The following is a 21,480-nucleotide window of genomic DNA, read 5'->3' as shown; positions in this document are numbered from 1 at the left end:
TAGTTGCTCACTCAGCTCATATCATCACATGACAACAAAAAACCACAATTAATTGCTTTTCCCTGCATCCATTTATTTATTATTATTAGAAACCAATATAGCTATTATTTAATTACATTTCATAATACGGTAAGATAAAAAATTTGACTTGGTTAATTAATTCTATACTGTTACCGATACATTATTTTATATTGAATCACCTGTTTATAATGTTTCGCAATAACATATTAAATGTTTTAATGTTTAAATTGACGAAAACCAAAAGTTAAATACAAATCCCAATAATACGTGTCTTATTAGGCTACCTTTATGGTATGTTTACATATCTAGCAAATTACCGGACCCCATAGAGATTGGTTATTTTACCGAAACCCAATCGATATTGGCAACATTTAAGCTGTAAAATACCAAATATATACAACTTTTCGAGTTAATTGTTTTTAATTACATTTTAAACTACTTTATTTTATGTAACTATGCTCTCTGGAAAACGTTACTATATAAATAAAAATATATAAAAGTAAAACTTTTTTAGAAAAATTTACTTTCATATTAGAACTACGTTATTTTACCTAAAACCATGTTTGCCAACCTTACTTCTTAAACCTTCATAATATATACATATTAAAATAACAACATTGGAGGTACACCTCTAAACAGACCAACATGTGCATTCCATTCGTCAAAGGTAATTATTATTGCTGCTGTACAGATAATGTAATGAAGGAGGTACACACCTAATTGGTGACACTGGCTTAGGCTGCTTTTGTGCTTTCCTGGCAGCTAGTGACTATGATTTTATATTTTCTTCTTCCGTCGTGTTTGTTAATTTGTTGATTTGTATTATATTTTGTAAAATGTATCTTTCGCCTGGCTGAATAAATAATAATAATAATAATAACATTTTTGAAACGAAGATTGCATTATGAACCCATTCAAGCGTTGCTGTTTATAGAATAAATATGAATTATAAAATAATCAATATCAAAAATGTGAACAACCTCTTATAATACGGTAACATACGGAGTTTTTGTTCAGGTACATCATAGAGATATTCTCTGGGTTACATTATTTCTATTATAAAAAAAAGAATATACTTTATTCAACCCCAAAATTATATATATAACTATATACTTCGATACTATTTTATATTGTATTACTCATGTATACCATTAGTTATTGTTATAAAATATTACTCAGCAATTGGTATTAATTATCAGTAATAATTAGTAATTTCTAGTCCATTCTCTGCTATCTGACTTTCTAGTCAAACGGCCATTTTGTGTTTCTGATTCCCATCTGGAATGCCTTCCAAACTGCTGCTGGCCTTGTTCATTTCGGCTCTCCAAGTCCGTCCTTCGGTAAGACTCATCTGGCCTACCGTATCTTGGCGTGTCACGAATACCGTTTTCTGCATGAAGTCCACTGCTTGATTGGCCAACTGCGGACTTTCTTTCAGATACGTTTCTTTCTAAAGTGCTAGTGTTATAACCAACACGTCTTTCAAATATTTCTTCTCGTTCGTGGACCTGACCTCTTGTTGACATTTCTAACGCTTCCAGGTTACTTCTTCTGGTTCTGACGACCTCTTCTAGTAACGACCATCTTCTTTCCAACTCCTCCAGCGACCGATTGATTTGAACACGGTCTGATGGGTCTGAAATGTTGGACAATTGTTCACCCATTGTCCGAAGTGCTTGGACACTAGCCTTGCGGTCGGTAATTAGCCGATCTAGTAACTAAAACAAAAGACAAAGTATATTAATTCATGCAATTATAATCGATGTTATATACAGGGTAGCCCAATAACAAATACCTACCAGTTGTTCTTGAAGATGTGCTTTGATAACACGGTGGTCTGATGAAGGTGGCTTTTGGGCGGACACGAGCTCTTCAGTATCCTTTATCCAGTTAAACAAAGATTGGTAAGCATCTTGGAATTTTCCACATCGCAATAGACCTTCATTTAACTTCACTTCACGCTCAGATAGCTAAAGACAAAGTGAATAACAGTGAATTTAAGTTACTGAAATACGATAGGATCGTCATACGTTAAATGTGACTGATTTAATAGAATGGTACGAAATAAAACTTGATTGTTAAGCTGGCGTTTACACAAATTGGCGTTTTGCATCGTCTGTGTCCCGGTGGCGATATTTCTTTTCGTACATAAGTTGGGGACCCCTCATGAAACATCACAAAATAAACATGGATATTCAGTAGTCATATCCATAAGGTGTGGCGTAAGAATTGAGCTAACTACAATTCGCTAATGCAAACGCTTTCTGTCGAGCCGTCTGTGTAGTCCTCTGTGTAGTCGAGTGGATTAGACCATGGAATGTACATGTCGATGTATGGGGTTCCGGTTCGAATCCCACGAGAAACTTCTTTTTATTTTATGTAAACGCCGGAGTTGTAGTAGGCGATGTGAAATAACTTGATTTATCAATAAAAGTCCGGTTATACAGTAAGTATCACCATCTTGAATGTTGGCAGACCGATATTTACCCTTGTATTGAGAACTTTCCATCTTTCAGTAATTGTCTTCATTCGAATTTGTAACGTTTGTCCGTTAACATTTGCTGCTTGACAGAGAGCATGTAAGCTTTGTCCAAGGCGGTTGAGGTCTTTAATCTTCTCGACAAGTGGGTCAACATTGCCTTTAATAAATGTCTATAAAACAAAATAAACAAATGTATACTAAACAAACCTGACTGACTATTGTAATAGGCCTACATTATACTATACAAAAAGAAAGACAGCTCAACAAAATGCTTCTGGTTTAAATTACTATAAAACAAAATGCGCCTAGTGTATTGTTTATTATAAACCAACTGAAAACTAGACTAACATCACAATAAAGCAGATGGTTAGCCTACATGAAAAATATATATATAAATGAAACTCTAATTACTAACAATTTTGGGAATGTTTGGAGAGAAGGGTTCTTCTGTAGGCCTATGTACTAGTTTAGAACAACGATCAGGTGATAACATATAAGTCTAACTAAATCATGAATTAAAAAGATAGTCTTAAAAAACAAGAAATTCAGTATGTATTATTAGTATAAGTTGTAGAAACTCTTGCTCTACAACATAAAACGCTAAAACGTTACCTGAACCTCCAACTGCTGACTTTTTAGTGTTTCCAGGTCGTTTCCAATCGCTTTCTGGTGTTGCATTTGGCTTTCTGCTGCACTTAACTTTCTCAATATCAGCTCTACAACATCCTGGAACTCGTCATGTTTCACAATGATCTTCTTTGTGTCTTCCAATCTTATTGTGATCTGATCGGTCATTCGATGAAAACGCTTGTTAAGAATATCAAGCTGTAATGATGAAATAATTGATTATTAATTATCAAACACGTAATCAATTAAATATTGAAAAAGGTATTGTTTTATCATGCTAATTACTTCCTCATTTACATACAACCTGTCCTATTGGTATATAAGTACGTTGATGAGAATAGTTTATCGAAACATGTCACATTTTAAGGCAGTTTGCCTATTCATTAAATGCCTCACTTATCGTTATTTTAACTCGAAAGTTAGGTAATCTTGTTGTTAATGTTATTTGGTAATTGAATTAATGTAATGTAATTTTTTTTCTCTTTTGTGGCGTAAACATTACTTTTATTCACATTATTATCATGCAATGCAATTACTGAAAATTTATAATTATAACAGATAGCATGTTGATATAATATACTATTTTATCATCGTTAATCATAACAGTAAATGTTATGTATTAGAATACTCAGTAGGCCTACACAAGTTGTTCTACTTTGGAGTAGAGCCAAGTTTGAATTCAAATTACCTGTTCTCTTGAACCTTCAGGATCTGTTAAAAATCCTTTATCGTAAATGACCCTAAATATGCGGGTTGCCTGGTCTAAGAGACTCTTTACGCCATCTAAGCTGCTGTAGATCTTTTTGACGTCTTCGATCTGCTTCAACAACGTGGTGACATCCTGCGCTCGTTTGTGCTGGTCCAGTACGTCTTCGTGTCCTGCTAACTTAGCATGAATTTCGTTTAGCATTTTCTGTAAAAGAACACAGTTTGTTTATTAGTTAGTTATCATCCTCATGGTATGTTCTGCCTTATTGATGACTAAATTACATTTGTTGTTATTTGTGTGTGTGTGTTATATATGAGATTATTAGAACCTCCTAATTACTCTATTACATATACCTATACAGTTATTTAAGTAATTTGAACTGGAATATGATTTTATATGTGACCCTTACAAATAGTTAATAGCATTTGATTTATAAATATACATATATGTGTTTGTGCTTTTTCAATGTAAAATTTAGTATTATAGTAAAGTAAGATATACCTGGAATGAAGATGTCTCCATTCTGCCTGTCTCAAACAGTTTTTCTCGGTCAATTAACGTCGCCACAAGGGCATCGTAACGTTTCCTCATAACTTCTACATTTTTCTTTACATCAAAACTATCAACACGCGAGGGTGCTTTAGAAATGAGGAGGTCCATCAGATGTTGAATAACTGCCACTTCTTCACCTAATGCCTTTATTTCCTCTTGAACGCTCTTAAGATAAAATATTAAATGGATTTATTAAACAAATACCTTATTTATTTTATTTAAAAAATTACACAGTACGTTTGAAGAAATTGGTCCTGTATTTTAAAACATTTGTATGTTAGCACTATATTTTTGCTGTGTATGTTGCCCCATACTGTATAAAATGCGTATTATACCTTAAAGTCTTTGCCATTAATGGCACCTGAATTTAGTCTGTGTTCCCACTTCTCGATTACTTGCATTACTTTAGCATGACGATCTTCGAAGTCAACCAGTGTACTGGATAAGCTCTCAAATAACCTTTTCAAATCTACAACATCTGTAACATAAAGTATAATGCAACATTAACCTCAAACACACTGGAATAAATGTTCAAGCTCTCGGTTATAGCCTAATCTTCAAACCATTTGCATTGGGCACCTTGTTAACTTCATCAAAACGGTTTTGAATAGAATTTTAAAGAATATTATTCTCTCTAAGTTATGGTATCACGATGTGAAAGACACAGATATTATCTCTAAGTCACATTAAACGTGAACCGAAATGAATTAATTGTCGCACCTTGCTTCATATCTTTCCAACGCCCTGTAATGTCCACAACGTCGTCCTTGATATACTGATGGTCGACATCAGTCATCTCTATTAGGTTATTGGCACTTCCATTTGTGTTCTCAAAATCTTTGATATGGTTATTAATATCCGTTTCGATTTGCTATAAGAGAAACAATTGTGTTTTTTTATTAAGCAAGTAACATACATAATAATATTACAGAAAAGTATTTCCTGTTCAAAATTAACAATTAGCAATTGTTTACTGTTTATTTATGGTTTAGTTAAACAATAATGTAATACCAGACATCTTGTTTCTTTCATACATATTAAATTAAAAACATCAACCTATAATCCAATGTTATATGTAGCTGTACAACTCTTTTATGGACATATATATTTATAAGAGAAAGGCACCTTTAGTATATCTTGCTGTCTTCTTATAACGTCCATTCGTAGTACAAGGGCGCCAACGTCGACTTGTCTCTCTTCGGCACTGCTTAACCACTGACTAAACCGGTACTTATCCATTAGGAATATCTGGCAGATCTTGTCACACTCTCTTAACCTTTGATCCGTATCACCAGCCTTCCGGTTAACTGTCTCCCACCGTCGCACTAGGTCGTCATACACACTGGATAGCATGTCGTGTTCTGGGCCTTTCTTCAACTTTGACATCTGTGATTTTATCTGATCCGTAAGTCTCTCGTAGCTATATGCTTGCCTTATAAGTTCTTTTGTTAACTCCTAAAATATGTAATATAGAAAGTATGTATATAGTCGAATCAATAGTTACATCAATTTATCATAATAACAATGTAATACACAAATATCCTTATAATCAGAGCCATACGCCAGTCATTTCTCTGATAATAAGGTTTATCGCAAATAGCTTGATTTCGCGAGAAACGTCATTGTACAATGCATGATTGGAAGGGTTTGGAGCTAACGTCACGACGCGTACGTACAAACAACAAATCACGTATGTACGCGTCGTGACGCTTGCTCCCAAATCCTTCCCAACATGCATCGCGCACCCTATTTGCGATCAACCTTATGAAAATAACCAGTTTACCTGGTGCTGTGTAATCTGTAATCTGAGAGAATCTTGATTGGCTGAAATAGGTTTAGACACGCTGAATAGTCTTTCTTTACTTTCCAACCATTTAATCATTGCAGCTATCGCGTCATCTAGATGATCGACCTCTGAGAGTGCTCCTTCTAGTCTAGCCAAGCGTTCATCTGAAGTAAACAAATATAAAATAAAATAATCAAAATGTATGATACAGTTTACCATTCTAGATGAATATTCTTTCCAAATAAATATAAGAAACTTAATATCACATCACATTATTTTGTTTTCTTATTGGTCACTTTTTACCGAGTCGTCTTTTGTATTCATCAAACGGAACTTGTACGCTGTCCAACTTTAGATTCATCTCAAGCCTAGCTGTCGTTTCAGGGTTCAGTGTTAGAAGGTTACTTTGGCCTGACAACAGAGTTTGAAGCTGTGGGTTCATATGAGCCGCGTCTCGTTGAAGAGCCTATAATCAAAGGTAGCAATATTTTAGGAGTTAATATTAAATGAGCAATTGAATGAGGCATGCCATTAACTATTTCAAATCGGGTTAAAGCTAATTGTTTAATAACAATAATATGCTTTTGCAAAGATTTTAAGTTGGTCTTACAATGGTTTCTTCAATCTGTTTCTTTATTTGCTCGTTGCTGCCACCAATTGGAGAAAGACCTTTGACAACCTTTCCAAACTGAATCAACCAATCAGTAAAGCCTTGCAGAGATGTATGAAATTTCTCGCTACTTTGCAAGACACTGTTAATGGTGTCATGACGATCTTCAAGCTTGTGATAAAGAACAGTCCACAGTCTGGTGACGTCATTGACTTTATCATTGATCGGAGATGACGTCCGTGAACGAGAGGAGAACCGGTTGATTAATGCTTGGCTACTTTTTTTCATGTTTTCAAGGAGGACCTCATGGGAAGGAAAATGTTTCTGGTACACCTAAAATAACATTATTTATATATATTATATATTATTATTATAATATAAAGACTAAAACGATTGATTGATTTTTAAAGCATTCTCAGTTTAGTCGACTAATTATTGTAAACATCAGGACACATTGATACTAAATATTTAACTTCATTTGTGACAAAAAAAACCACATTTATACAAAACAGTAAATGTATACCTCAGTTTGGTAGGACTGGTTTCGAAGGATTTCTGGTGAAATTCCAATTGGTCCGAAAACAGACATAATCATTTCCGTCTCCTCTAGCCAAAGTCTGAGCTGCTTCCAGCTAACTTCAAAGTCATTCAGTGCGTCTATAATTCCTCGTATGTCTTTCCCTCGAATGTTAAGACCTTCTTGTAGTTCAATCCACTGCTCCTCTAATAAAAGAAAATAGTTGATGAGGTCAAACATAGACCTTGTTTTAAAATCTGTCAGAACTAAAGAGATAACAATCCTACTATTTTGTATACTAATTGTGGACAAACTTACCAATGGTTTTCATCTGTGAGTTGATTTTATCATATCCAACAGGATGATCTTTCTTTGATGAGGTTAATTCACGAGCAAGTTCCATCACAGATTCCATGAATTTGTAATGGTCATTTATATCTTTACGAAGAACCTATAAAAACAAGAATAGCATTCAAACATGGCGCACCTACAAACTGCAAACTACATAGTCAAATAAAATCAGCCAAAACGACCTAATGTGCAAAATATTGAGGACTTGCAATACAAGTAAAGAGTAATTAACAGTGCCACTAACAACGACCTCTCTTACTCTTTCAAACGTCAACCTACCTCGTGCTTCTCAAGTAGCTTCTGAGCTTGATCTATACTTTCTACTGACGTAACACCTCCTTCTAAGGCTTGGGCTGTTCTCTTCAACCAGTTGCTGAACTCGTTAAGTTCCATCTGGTACTGCTGAACAGTCTTCTGAGTTGTGGTGATGTCATACTCGCGATCAGCTAGCTTCTCGCCAAGAACTTGATATCGATCTTGGACATCCATGATTTGGCGTTGTATATCAGATAAACCTTAAAATACGACAGATTTAAAAGTAAATAAACAGTGCTATACTGAGTAAGTTTGGAGAAAATACAATAATTAATAACACAATTATATTATCATCTTCATATTTTGAATATTATTTAACATTACCATGAGAAATGATTAATAATTGTAAAATAATTGACCCATTGGATACCTTCATCCTGCATAAATGAGCCGAAGTCTAACTCAGAGCCAATTGAAGCTCTTCGTCTTCTTCCTCCTACCACAGGGCGACCTATTGCCATGTCAGTCTGCTGAGTGCGGAGTTGAGCTGACAAGCGAACCATTCTTTCTTGATCTTCACTCAATGTTTCAATCGCTTTACCGTATCTGTTCAATTCCTCAAGCAACGTCGAAAAACTAGAATGTTCTCTGCGAAGAGGCTGAAAAATAAAGATATGTTATATTGTATTGTATGTAATAAAAGGAATCTGTATATAAATCTTCGTACAACATTTGTACCTGGACAAAATGGCTAAACTATTTGATTATCCTGTTATTCGCGAATTTCATTTTGCTGTTGGTTTGGTTTGAAAATATAATAAAATTCAAATTAAATAAAATCACAGCGATATTGCTAAAGTAGTTTGATTTGAATTAGACTGATGGAAGACATGAACGTCATCATAAAAAAACTAACCATATATTGTTCCAATTGTTTCTTCAGTATCTCTCCATCTACAGCCACTATATCTAGACGACTGACTCGTTCTTCCATTCTTTCTAACCAATCAGTACAAAGCTTGACGGAATCATTGAAGCGTTTATAAGCAGCTTCTTTCTCTTCTAGTTGCTGATTTCTGAAACAAAGGAAGTGTTATATAGAACTTGGAAGGACTTGATTTTTTTACAAACTCTTGCGACATAAAATAGTGTATATTCTAACCTTTTCTTGAGAAGCTCTTCCAGTATTTCCCAGTTGTGTAAAAGATTTGAAACAATCTCCGTCACAGCGCTGCTATCTGATGTTTTGGAGTCACGTGTAATTTCATTAGCCAGACGTTTAATGTCCTGGAGAGTGTACTTTTGATCGTCAACGGACCGCTGAACCTCCTACATATATAATACACAATAATGTAATAAAACTGAACTTATGCCTAATAATTTGAATTAAAAATGTTGCTTTGAACTTTTGTAATAAAGAACATTCACTTCTTTCTCGAAATGTAAACATTCTTACCATTAGTTTCAATCCAAGATCCAATAAACTCATGTGATTTAGATCATGTGATTCAAGAACACTAATCACTGGTGTCATCCAGTCTTCAAACTTTGTTACCTCGCTCTGGAGGTTGTTAAACTTTGATAACAATTTCTGTAAGAATTCTGAATGATTCGAAACACTTCCCTCTAGGCGTTTGAACCTTGATGTTAGTGAATCTAATTTGGATCTGACTTTCTGCCCGGCTTGATGGTCACTCTTCTGGATGTGGAGTCGGCCAGACTCTTTGACATTTTCAAATGGTGGTCGATGACTATCAATATCTGTCTCATAAAACTGTAAAAAAAAATTGGTAATATTACAAAAATGAAGTTTCTCTTACAGTTGACTATTATTCCTTATCGGTCCACGGCGATACTCAACATAATAACATAAGATTAATACTCTCAGTGACGATTTGCAACAACCGGCGACCTAGGATCTAAGCATCGATGTGTCGTCGGCCTGGACCTAAAACCACCAATGAGGAGAGTGAGTAAGCGCGTCACAAATTCCCCAAAACCAAAATGAATTAACATAGCCTAACTCACTCCTAGATCGTCGAAAATTGAAATTTTCATAATATTACAAAAGTTATATTATGTCACATTTCATTACCTTCAGTTGTTGCACAATTTCGTAGATGGAGTCTTTTTTAACAACGACAGGAGCATTAACGACCTTGGCAGATTTCTTTTCTGTCACCTCCAACCATGCAAGCAGACGATCCAATTCATCTAAGACACTTCGTGATAAGCCTAAGTTTCTTTCTAATTCATCTCTACGAAGGCTTAGCTGGGCTTCCATCCATTCATACCTTTTGGATGCATCATCTATGCATTGAGTTAACATATAATAACAATTATTTTGATTGTATACATATACTGTATATCTTTGCATCATTCAGGACAGGTCACAACAATGTTAGCTCCAGAGTTTACACCAATATTATAATGATATTACTTACACTTTCTGAATATATCATAGTAAATGTCGATGTCAGAATATATTTATTTTATTTTATTTATTTTATTCCTTTCAGTAAAGACAATACAAACATAACATAAAACGTGAAAGTGGAGCACTGAGGAGAGACAAAAGCTGTCAAAGATTACTATCGCCAAAGGGCGTGCCCCTCCAACTCCAACATTCATACAGATATGCACTAAAAACTAATTATTGTATTATATAAAATTCGCTTTATTTAATGTTACTTTATCTTATCGATGGTAGAAAACATATAGGGTATAAACGTAGAAATAAAACTCACCAACAGTTCCCATAACCTTGTCTGAAATGTCTGGTTGGGCTAAAGCCAAACTCTTTCCAGAATCTTTAAGCGTTTCAATATCCTTTGTATGCAAGACAATATCATGGAGAAGTGTCTGTAAAAAACATGAATGTGTAAACAAATGATATAATAGCCTTTATGTTTAAGGTGTTTAAGTTTTGCAACATATACAATTGGAGCGAGTTCTCCTTTTCTCAGGAGAAAAAATTGATACATACCTTAACTTGTTCCATTTGTCTGGCAACTCCTTCAGGCTCTGTCTCAAGTGGTTCTTTGATAAAATTCGACACACTGCTATATGCACTCTGTATCCATGGCAGCACCACATTGATCGAATCTGTATATTTGTTGTGTTTGTTTATAAGTTCTTTGTGTAGTTTTAAACGTATTTGCAAACTAGCCTTCAAAGCAGTGTATCTTTCGTAGATGTCCGATAGTTCGTTTTGGATCTGACGTGACTCTGGGAGTTCCGCATAACTATGATCCATATCAACACGTCGACGGTACTCAAAAATTCCATCTTGGAAATTCTTTTAGTCAAACCAAAATAGAAGAATACAAATCATTAAGAAATTAATATATATATAAATATATCATGAATGATATCATGTAAAATAATGGAGGGTTCCATTTCACCCAAAAAATACAAAGTATAAACAAGGTCAGGAAAAACAAAAGCAATCATTTATAAAAATGATGTATAAAGTCCTTGTAGAGAAAGTAATTTCGTCGATTATATTACCTTAGAAATATCAATATATCGTTGACTTGCTCTCTTTAAGAACTTCAAATCTCCTTTCTGATCACTAATTTGTTCAACCAGACCCTCCATATCATGTAACTGGCGTTGAAGATTCACGAGATCGTGACCCTTTGACCTCTCGAGCTTGTCTAAAGAGATCTCTGTTGTCTGCAACCATTGAAGGAAAGCATCACACTCTTCACGGTATCTCTGTAAGTCATCAAAGCCGGATGTCAACTGGTTTACCCGTTTGTGTGACTGACTGCTAAGAGCTTCATAACGCTGCATTAGGTCGTTTCCGATGCCCAGGTGTTTGGTATCTTCTTTGCGGATTTTGTCTCCGTACTGCCTGAGTAACAAATGAACATCTTCAATGGTCTGAACAACAGATGACCGTCTAGACACAATTTCACCATTCAGTGCCTGTAAAATCAATTATTTGATAGAATGTAGTATGTATAAGATGCAAGATGTATGATAATTGCAGAAAGAATCAGTATTTTACAAAACCATTATAAAACATACGGTGTGTCGATCAATCTGAGAACTGAGTGGTCTTAGTTGGTCAGCCATAGGCTGTTGTGATCCTAACTTCTTTTCCATTTGAGTTATCCAATCAACAAGTTGGGTAAGTGATGTTGCTGAGTCTTCCAGCTTTCCTTTAATCAGAATCTTATAGATAATAATTATAAAACAGTTAAAAGGTAAATTGATAAAACAAGAGCATGATGTAAACAATTGACTAGATAGATAAGCAAAATGAAAATGTGAAAGTAAACGTAAATATCCAGAGAGAATCTAAAAAGGAAACAGAATATACATTTTATACTTCTGATTAATTAACTTTATATCTTTGCTTACACGTATTAGGAAAGTGTTTTATTCAATCTTATACATTGCTAGAAATTAACACAGTAAGTGTAAGAATAAGAATCCGTAGTTGCCCAGCAGGTCAATTTAAAAACATACCCTTTCGTCTTCAAGAATACGTAATTTTAACATATTTTCTTCCAACGATCTCTTGCCGTCGTTAAAGATCACTAACAGGTCGTTGTATTTGACCTTAAGGTCTCCACTTCTGTCGCTAACAGTATCATACTGCTCTTGGCTGAGATGTTCCCTCTTGTCATGCAGTAACTTGTTGGCACTGTCGCAAGACTTATGTACTGGCAACTGCTGATCAAGAATCTCTTGATGGATATTCTGTCAAATTAAGTTATTTTTCAAAATGAATTTTTTTCTGTTGTGTGTTACAAAATGTGTTGTTGTATACATTGAAATAACACGATGGCCTTTACTTACCAATAATCTGTCTAAATCAGCTTGAGCACCGGTGATATCATTTGATAATTGCTTTGAATTTGATAATTTAGATTTTGTTTTCACAGTCCAACTGGTCAACTGGTCAATTGGTAGAAGAACTCTTGCAATGTCTTGGTTCATTTCAAGCTCATTCTCTCTGTCTTCAAGAGAAACTGACAGCGATTTATAACGTTTGTTTATGTCGGACATTTGCTGTTGTACCTCAGAATCGTCTATAAAAAAAAGATATATAACTTTCTTAGTTTTTAATTATAAAGTATGTTACACATAATAATAATAGAAATTGAAATTAAGACTATACCTTGGTGGTAAACTGACGTTTCTCCGGATGTTTTAGAGGAAAATAACGAACCGAATCTATCAAACATTGGTAATGACGTGATGAGAAGTGAAGATCGTCGGAATGAGCGGCCCATCATTGACGGCACGTCATGCATCAATTCGTCTACCTTCGCGCCAGCAACATTTAGCTTGGAGATTTTCGTCTGATAGTCAGCTACTTCACTTCTGAAAGGCTGAAATAAATATTGTTTAATTAGTTATTATAATTTATTAGTATCATTTGTTTTTGACACATTGTATGTGTATAAATGTGTGATAAGTATCAAGCTCTTTCGACTCGGCAGCTGCGCAGTGGACTGTAGTCATGTCATGAAAAGGTTATCAATTTTGACAAATAGTTATTGAACATTTTTGAGAATCCTCTCATTCGAAATGTTGCAGTTACCTTTATTGTATTAAGCTGTGCTTGTATGTCCTCCATAGTACTAGGCACACTGCCAAGTTGGGCTTGTTTTCTCTCCATACTTGCGAGCCACGGAATAACCTCTTTTAATAAAAAGTTGTAGAGCCTCATCGCTTCGATTCTTTCCTCCACTAATAGTTTTCTATTGTTACAATAAGTTAATAATATAATTATCATTACATACAATGATTTTGTTGGAATTTATTTCGGATAAGTGGTATAGTTTATGTGTCATTTTGTCCATACCTAGAAGAAAGTGTTTCTTTAAGGCCATTCCAATTGTCGTGGATACTTTCCTGGAGCTCTACTACACTCGACGAGTCGGCAACGTCCTTTTCACATAACAGCTCATCAGCAATATCAATAACCGTTTTGTACTGAAGAGCATACCTGTCTAATCCGGTTTCGGTTTTCTAAATATTAACACAAATATAAACTGCATAATATTTTCTGTAATATACATTGTTTAGATTGTATATCTAATGTGCATAGGTTTATTATGTATTGATATTATACAAGGAACTAGACTATAACTAGATGTTTATAGTATAATTATCACTAAATGTACTAGCAGTTCGTAAGACTTACTTGTAGTATGCTCTGAAGTTCTAATAACTCTTTCTTAGTAATATCCGCAGACTGCAACATCTCCAACTCTGGAAGCACCCAATCTTCTACTTCATCTGCTTCCCTCTGCAAAAGATTTACCTTCTCCAGTAGGCGCTGAACAAACTCACATCTGTCCATGACGGGGCTTGAAAGCCGGCTGTAACGTGAGTTCATGTCATCTAATTTCATCTGAATGTTAGAAAGGTAGCTACTCCTTCCACTCTGAACAACGCTGGTAACATCACGATTAATGTTTGTCACAACGGACTGTAGAGCAGTTAACATGTTCTTCAGATTCTAGCAAGAAAAACATCATAAAAGTGATTGCTGCTGTAAAGGTAAAGGTTCGTATTATTGGGAAAATCCGTTATAAAATAATATTTTTCTCACCACATAATCTTGTAGAATGTTTGTTAGAGGTTCTTTCTTCAACACGATTGGAATCTGTCCAAGGCGTGCGTAGATATGCTCTGCGTCTTGAATTTGTCGCAAGAGGTTTTCTAGTCTTTCTCGAAGACTAATGTTGCCACTTAAATTGCTGGTGAGCTTCATCTTGTAGTCAGAAAGCTGGGCTTTTAGATCGTTGTACCTTTTGGTGACCGTTTCTAAAGTTAACATTGAAATAAAGCAAGTAACATACTATTGTGTTATGTATGTGTATTATAACCATATTCACCCGGTTGTAAAGCTTATAATACAAGACATTGTCATGTGATTCGTAATTATGAGAATGCTGATATTAGTGTAAAGAATGAGTAGTAGTTGAATACCTAGATTCGTTTGTACACTCGGCTTGACGTCATCATGAACGTCATAGAGACTTCTTCCTGATTCCTTCAATCTGTCGACTTCTCTACCATGCAGAATAATTGTGTCAGATACATCCTAGAGTACATGGTTACATTATAATAATTATATCAATATATTTTTATTATGAATGTTCATTTGATGTATTTAGTACCAATAGTGGATGCAAATCAGCACGTGGATTTAGGAATTATATGTTAAAAAGCGTATAGAATCATTTCATATATTTGTATCAGGAGACGCCACATAGGACAAAGTATATCAAGTGGAATAGGTTATTGAGACTAATACCTTTACTCTGTCGATCTGCTCTTGATATTGTCCTGGCTCTCCAGATACCTCTTCTTTCACGAGTTTCTTGACAACCTCAGTCATATCTTCTAACCATTCATGCATGAACCGAGATGATGACTGGTATATCTGCATCATGTCAAAAACCTTCATCATCAGAGCCGTGTGAGCCTGACATTGTGATTTCAATTGCTTATATCGATTGTTCAGGTCACCTAGTCTGTCAGACAATGTACTGCTATCAATGTGACCAGTGAAAGACGAAGAAAAATGGCGGTTTTCTATAGAGTCTCGGAACTCTGCCAAAGCTTTCTGGTATTCCTGTGCATGAAATTAAACAAAAAAGCATGAAATGACATATCATTTATTTTATGTTTGCATAATAACTATTAGTCTGATCGATCCACATTAAACAAATAAGCTTATTCAAAAGTCCTAAGTTACCTTTGAGAATGTTACAAAGTTGGAGCCTGCCAACGTGATAAACTTTAAATTGGCTGTCTGGCTTATAACATCTTCAGCAAATTCTTTCTGTTCTTCACATTGCTGTTTAACACGATCAGCATCCATTCCGATACTTCTCATTGATCGATGCAACTGTCCAGTGGCTGTAGACATCCACGTTTCAAATTCTTCGACCTCTGCTAGAACTTGTTCCAGATCATGACGAGCTTGAAGAAGTTTGGTAAGACGTGAATTCGAATGGCTGCTAAGGCTGTTGTATCTAGATCTCAAGCTGGTGACGGCCTTCTGTAGGTTTTCGATGTCACTTGAGGTGAAATTGTCAAGCGCCTGTCGTAGAAAATGCTGGGCTTCCTGGCAGGCTTCCAACACATCTTCCTGGTGACCTCCTACCGACTCGTTGAATATCTGATGGTTAATAAAATTAGACGATTACTTAGTATATTACTTAGTATATATAAGTTAGACGATTACTTAGTATATTACTTAGTATATATTTATTGTTGAACTAATTCTTACAATATAAACCGTCCTGTTAATTATTATACTTTTCTCCAACCACGAAAACATAACATACCTTGTGTTGACTAAGCTGGTCTGACAATGACGTAACCTGCTCCGATAGCTGCTGGCCTAAGCTCATTTGGTTTTCAGCCTGAGTTACCCAATCCAGTAACCCTTTGATATTCCCATTAATGGCATCATATTCTTCCTGCAGTTTTACCTACAATTATGACATACATTTAGGTCTACTTTTGGTGTAACACATACTGCCTTACCTTATTTGGTTATACAAAGTATTTTCTTATTGAGGTGTATTAAAGCAAGCGTAGGTAAATGTAGCCTTCACTGAGCAAGTTAAAACTCATGAATTTATTATTTAAAATTTTAAAAAGCTTGTAATGTTTATTTATTTACACCACATTACATTTTACTAAGTGGTGTTTTAACAACTCTTTGAGAGTTACTGTAACACAAGATTAAGACATTTTGAATAGCGGAAACAACAACCACCAATCAAAAGTAATTGTTATGAATAATCCATACCTGTTCGTCATGACTTAAACGTAAACTGTTGAGTGTTTCCTCTGCCTTCTTGTACACATCTCCAGATTTATGACTCAGAAGCTTGTATTGATTACGTAGTTCTGCAATTAACTTCTGAAGATCATCGATTTGCGAGGCGTTCAATCGGTGACGTTTATCAGAAAGAAATTGTTCAGCACCATGAACAGAATCCAATATGGCTGCTTTCTTTGAGTCAACATCACCATGAATGACCTTATTTTATAACATAGGAATTTGTAATGTAAGTGGTGGTACTGTATAACTTATGGCAGCTCGAAAAGTGTACAATCGTGACTTATCGGTTATTAAATAAGCATATATAGTACGACGCAACAGTACTGTGAACATCGCAGGTTTGATTTCACGCAGGTGGGGGCGAATACAATTGTTGTAAGGGCATTTTCTTATGTTGCGGCGGTTGCGTTACGTTGCGTCGTTATTTGGAATTGGATGGGACAGTCACTGGGTGTGAGGGGATGAGGTGGGGTGGAATGAAACCGTAGTTGTGCCAGTCACGTGTTACCTGATATGATTTAAATTCTCTATCTAGTTGGTTTATATCTAGACTTCTTGGCGCCGATTGGTTGACATGCGTGTGGACCTCTGTTACCCAATCGAGTAAATTGGTGAGATCTAGCTTTCTATCGATATACAATTCGACGATATGCAGGAAATCGATGACGTCATCCAACTGTTTGGTCAATGAAGCATAACGCTGTTCAACCACTACGACTTGTTGCTGGATTGGTGAATCAACTATGTAGAAAAAAGGTTTAAAAAACTCATCATATTGTTGCTGTTGTACTGCAATAAACCCTAAAAGTACAGTAGGTCCCATGTTATTGGTCTGGTTTCCGTTTTCACGACGCGCCACTCGGCTACAGTAAAAAAGCAACAGCTGTGAGTGGCGTGGTGTATACACGAAATCTATCTATTGATTGGACCTCAGACGAAAAGTAATATTATGCATATTTATTTTTAATATTATGCATATTCATTTTTAGTATTATGCTTATTTAACAAAATATACCTTCAGCGCTGATTTTAGTATCATCATCATTCGAAGACCTCGGCTTCAGAGATTGTGTGATGTTACTTGTACTCATATGCAAAGAGCGGAATCTGGGTGGAATATGTAACTCAAGTGCTTCTTCTTGTGTCAGTCTATCTAGTATTTGCCCATATCGTGCGTAATCATTAATGGTTGGTTTGTAGTTTAACACGTCACTTTGGAATTTCTGTTTGGAGATTAATTTCAAATTGTTAAAACCGTTGATATCGCTATTAGGCCTACTACTAGGCTCAAATCTCAACTATATTTCCCAACCAGGTGTAGGACCGTTAGTGGTAGTATAGTTTAATAGGAGTGTGATACATACCTTGGTATCTTCCAATTGGTTTTTAAGCGTGTTCCTATCATTTGGAAAAGGTATACGTTGTTTGACTTTGTACTCTGAGCTATCCAGCCAATGACCAACTTCCTTATACGCGTGATTATACTTCCTACTAGCTCTGATTCTACTCTCTATTTGCTTGCTCCTAAGAAACATAATTAATTCAAATTATACATGAAACAAACTATAAATAGATAAAAGATTATTATACAAATAATGCACGAGTCAGAGTTTGTTAGTGGCCGGAGATGCGGCGGTTCGTACTCGTAAATCGTGCAGCGAGTCTAGCGCGATCGGTATTCTGCAGAGTGCTGTTACGCTTTTTTGCTGCGTACTTTGCACTCGAGTGCATGATAGTGAAAACATAAAGAGCGCAAAATTCATTTTCATTTCAGCGCGTCTGATTGGCTGCATCCTTGAACCCATATTATAATACGTAATCATCATCTTCAATCAATCATCCTTACTATTTTATTAAAGTTATTAGAAAGAGTTTTTAATAAAATATACTACGTACCTCTTTTGCAGAAGATCATCAAGAGCTCTCCAGTTGTTGCCCACACTGGTAAGTACAGATTCCACATAAGACGTATCACTAGCCTTAGGGTCCTGAATCAGATGTTGCCCCAGACTGTGAATCTCTTTCAATTTATTTTGGTGAACGGATTGTTCTTGAAATAACTTCTAAAAGATAATATGTCATTAACATATATTAGTAAGTGTTCTTATTATACCGTGTCTGAAACTAACTAACTAGTGGGAACCACGCTTTAGTACGGTCTTGAATTAGGTTTATAACATTGAGCATCAAAGGGTTTGACAGTAAACAGAAACAAATACGTACTTTGATTTTGTTTTCAGCTTGGCTGTAGTCAAGAGTTACCGCGGCCCATGAGTCTAACTCATCACAGACTGGCAGCACCCAATCTTCTAATTGGTCCACTGATTTTTCAAATTCGTCAAGTCTTGTAATAAACTCGTCAACTACTTTTCCATGACGTTTGACAGAGTCGATTAGTTCATCATATCGGTTTCTGAATGTAGTGACCTTTGTCTGCATTGCTTTTGCAACCTGTGGCTCACTGTCTTTGATAATCTTTTCTGCCATGGCGTTGAAGGCTCGTATCGCAGACTGATGGCTCTCAATATCCCCTTCAAGTGTCTTTAAAGCATTACAAATGGAAAATGTTATTTTTCAAACGCAATTACATAATTTAGTACACAACTAATAAATAATAAATTAGAATAATTATACAATTAACAGATAGGCGTGTATGTATCGTAAACGAACTAAATAGACCTGCACAAGGGGCGCAGTCAAACAACGTAATCATTATGGCATTACGCTTAAAGCGTGGTTCCCACTAGAATACACATAAGGCAAAAAACACCGGAAACATAGTACAGCGCGTACTTAACTTAAAAGTACGCGCGGGGTGAAATCAGGTCAAAGTACGGCATGCTGACGTTGACGCGCAACAAGCAGGTTTGATTTCACGCAAGCGGGGGCAAACACAATTATTGGAAGGGCATTTTGTTACGTTGCGTGGGCTGCGTCTATGAAAGTAAGAAGAAAAAAAATATATATATATTTTATTTGATACCTTAACCTCTTGGAGATTTTCAATAAGTGGAGGTCGTTTGATTATCAACAGCGTTCCTTTTTCCATCTTGTAAACCTTTGCTTCTATGAGCTCCAGCCATTGCAACAAGTCATGATAGGTTTCCTGGAAACTCTGAGACTGCACGAGGCCCTCGTGAAGCTGGGAACTGTGCGACTTTATGTCGGCATCAAGTGCATTGTAACGCCTAACCATGTCATCTATTAAAACAAAAAGGCGCTTAATAAAAGTATTCAACCAATATCAACTGATAACAACTACAAAATGATACATAAAAAATAAGGCAATTATGCTTTTGTTTTCGAGATTGTATGACCAGTTCCTTACAATATTCAAATAAACAGCTCTTTATCACAATCGTGTCTATATTTACCAATTCTCTTTCTTGCGCCAGGCTCCAGCTTAGGCTCTGCGTCACCAAGTTCTCGACAACACTCTTTACATTGGTCGATATCTTGCAAGTGAGCCACTAAATCCTCTTGCATTAACTATACGAATTAAACACAAAAAACAGTTACATTTACATAATGCTTTCTGAAATTCACGTAGGCTACAAAAAAAGTAATGACGGTTTACCCATTTTTTAAATATAATTATGGTACTTTGCTGCTATCAGTAGTATAGAGTACGAGCACAATTTTATTAGGCCTACTAAAGTGTATTCTCTAATGAGAATGACGTTTGAGTTTTAGAAACAAATTAGTAATTGGCTTTTCGGGAGAAATATATTACTGTATTAAAATCAGGTGTTTACTTAATACAGTAAAATGATTTAAATATATTGCACATTAATGTATCATAATATATGTATCATAAAGCGTGGTTTCCACTAGAACGCAACGCAGCAACGTATCGACGCATGTATTGCGTAATCACAAGTGGGAATCGACGACGCAATAGTGCTGCAAACAGGTTTGATTTCACGCAGGCGGGAGCAAACACAATTATTGGAAGGGCATTTGCTTATGTTGTGTAGATTGCGTTACGTTGCGTAGTGAGAACAAAGCTTTATATGAATACAATACTTGTAATTTGTTAGTCTGCTGTTGCATGCTTTGGCCACTCCCACTTGATATCAATCTACGCAATGCTGATTCAGTCTCTTGTAGCCAGCGATGAAACTTATCTGATCGATCTTCAAACAACTGTTGCAAACCAATGACGTCACTCAATCTGGAGAGATGTTCGCTGCTTCCAGCTTTCAGGCGGTCGTAACGTCTCGTCACATTGGTCAAACGGTCTGATATTATTGTGAATCCCGGATAAGAAACTGACTGGAAGTCATTTATGCTCGTTCTGAACTTCAATAGTGACTCTTCATAATTCTGTAATTTTAAAATATTTATATCGATTACGTATACTGCTATGTAAACATGTTAATAATTATATTAGAATATATATATATTCTGACCTTTGACATTTCTATAATCTTCTCTCCAGCCTTGATGATAAACTTTAGGTCGGCCAAATGTGTGAGAACATCTTCATTAAATTCTTTCTGTTGTACATGTTGCTGACGCATAGTGGAGAGGTCTCTGTTGACCGTCTTGATGGACGTATCCAGATGCTGCTCAGCTACCGCCATCCAACGCTCAAATTCGGAAGTTTCTTCTTCGAATTTAGGAAGATCTTGAGAAGCTATCTGGAGTTGTGTAAAACGTGCTGCAGACTCGCCATTGACGCGATTAAAACGATGGCTTAATTCAGAGTTAAGATCAGTCAATTTATCAACTTCATCT

General features: G+C 35.6%; 1 protein-coding gene across 1 annotated transcript; it reads right to left on the bottom strand.

The window, feature by feature from the left end:
* Window positions 1–56: 56 nt before the first annotated feature.
* On the bottom strand, window positions 57–21,273 carry LOC144853546 (microtubule-actin cross-linking factor 1-like). The gene is made up of 45 exons (XM_078711245.1): window positions 21,153–21,273; window positions 20,767–21,066; window positions 20,115–20,229; window positions 19,724–19,941; window positions 18,964–19,281; window positions 18,637–18,803; window positions 18,105–18,264; window positions 17,756–17,963; window positions 17,249–17,481; window positions 16,705–16,938; window positions 16,235–16,381; window positions 15,640–16,065; window positions 15,196–15,516; window positions 14,868–14,982; window positions 14,488–14,702; window positions 14,077–14,394; window positions 13,735–13,901; window positions 13,471–13,630; window positions 13,045–13,258; window positions 12,723–12,955; window positions 12,390–12,623; window positions 11,946–12,092; window positions 11,421–11,843; window positions 10,897–11,208; window positions 10,658–10,772; window positions 10,006–10,220; window positions 9,367–9,684; window positions 9,073–9,239; window positions 8,827–8,986; window positions 8,341–8,569; window positions 7,935–8,170; window positions 7,623–7,755; window positions 7,311–7,510; window positions 6,788–7,120; window positions 6,481–6,643; window positions 6,175–6,341; window positions 5,517–5,846; window positions 5,112–5,262; window positions 4,727–4,869; window positions 4,341–4,556; window positions 3,819–4,043; window positions 3,116–3,328; window positions 2,509–2,673; window positions 1,821–1,991; window positions 57–1,739 (listed from the first exon to the last, which is right to left on the bottom strand). Exons 1-45 carry the CDS (start codon window positions 21,261–21,263, stop codon window positions 1,227–1,229), a joined length of 10,059 nt encoding a protein of 3,352 aa, XP_078567371.1. The 5' UTR covers window positions 21,264–21,273; the 3' UTR covers window positions 57–1,226.
* Window positions 21,274–21,480: the final 207 nt, after the last annotated feature.

Source organism: Antedon bifida, chromosome 10, assembly GCF_963402885.1.
Source record: "Antedon bifida chromosome 10, ecAntBifi1.1, whole genome shotgun sequence".
NCBI lineage: Eukaryota > Metazoa > Echinodermata > Crinoidea > Comatulida > Antedonidae > Antedon > Antedon bifida.
Note: the sequence above shows the minus strand (reverse complement) of the source record. Positions and strands in the feature narration are given on the sequence as shown.

Excerpts from the sequence above, each read along its gene's own strand:
- LOC144853546 (XM_078711245.1), bottom strand. The coding sequence starts at position 21,263 with ATGCGTCAGCAACATGTACAACAGAAAGAATTTAATGAAGATGTTCTC. Across the intron at positions 6,644-6,787 it reads AACAGATTGAAGAAACCATT|GCTCTTCAACGAGACGCGGC; the intron begins GTAAGACCAACT and ends CTTTGATTATAG. Across the intron at positions 4,870-5,111 it reads TTGGAAAGATATGAAGCAAG|ATGTTGTAGATTTGAAAAGG; the intron begins GTGCGACAATTA and ends TTTATGTTACAG.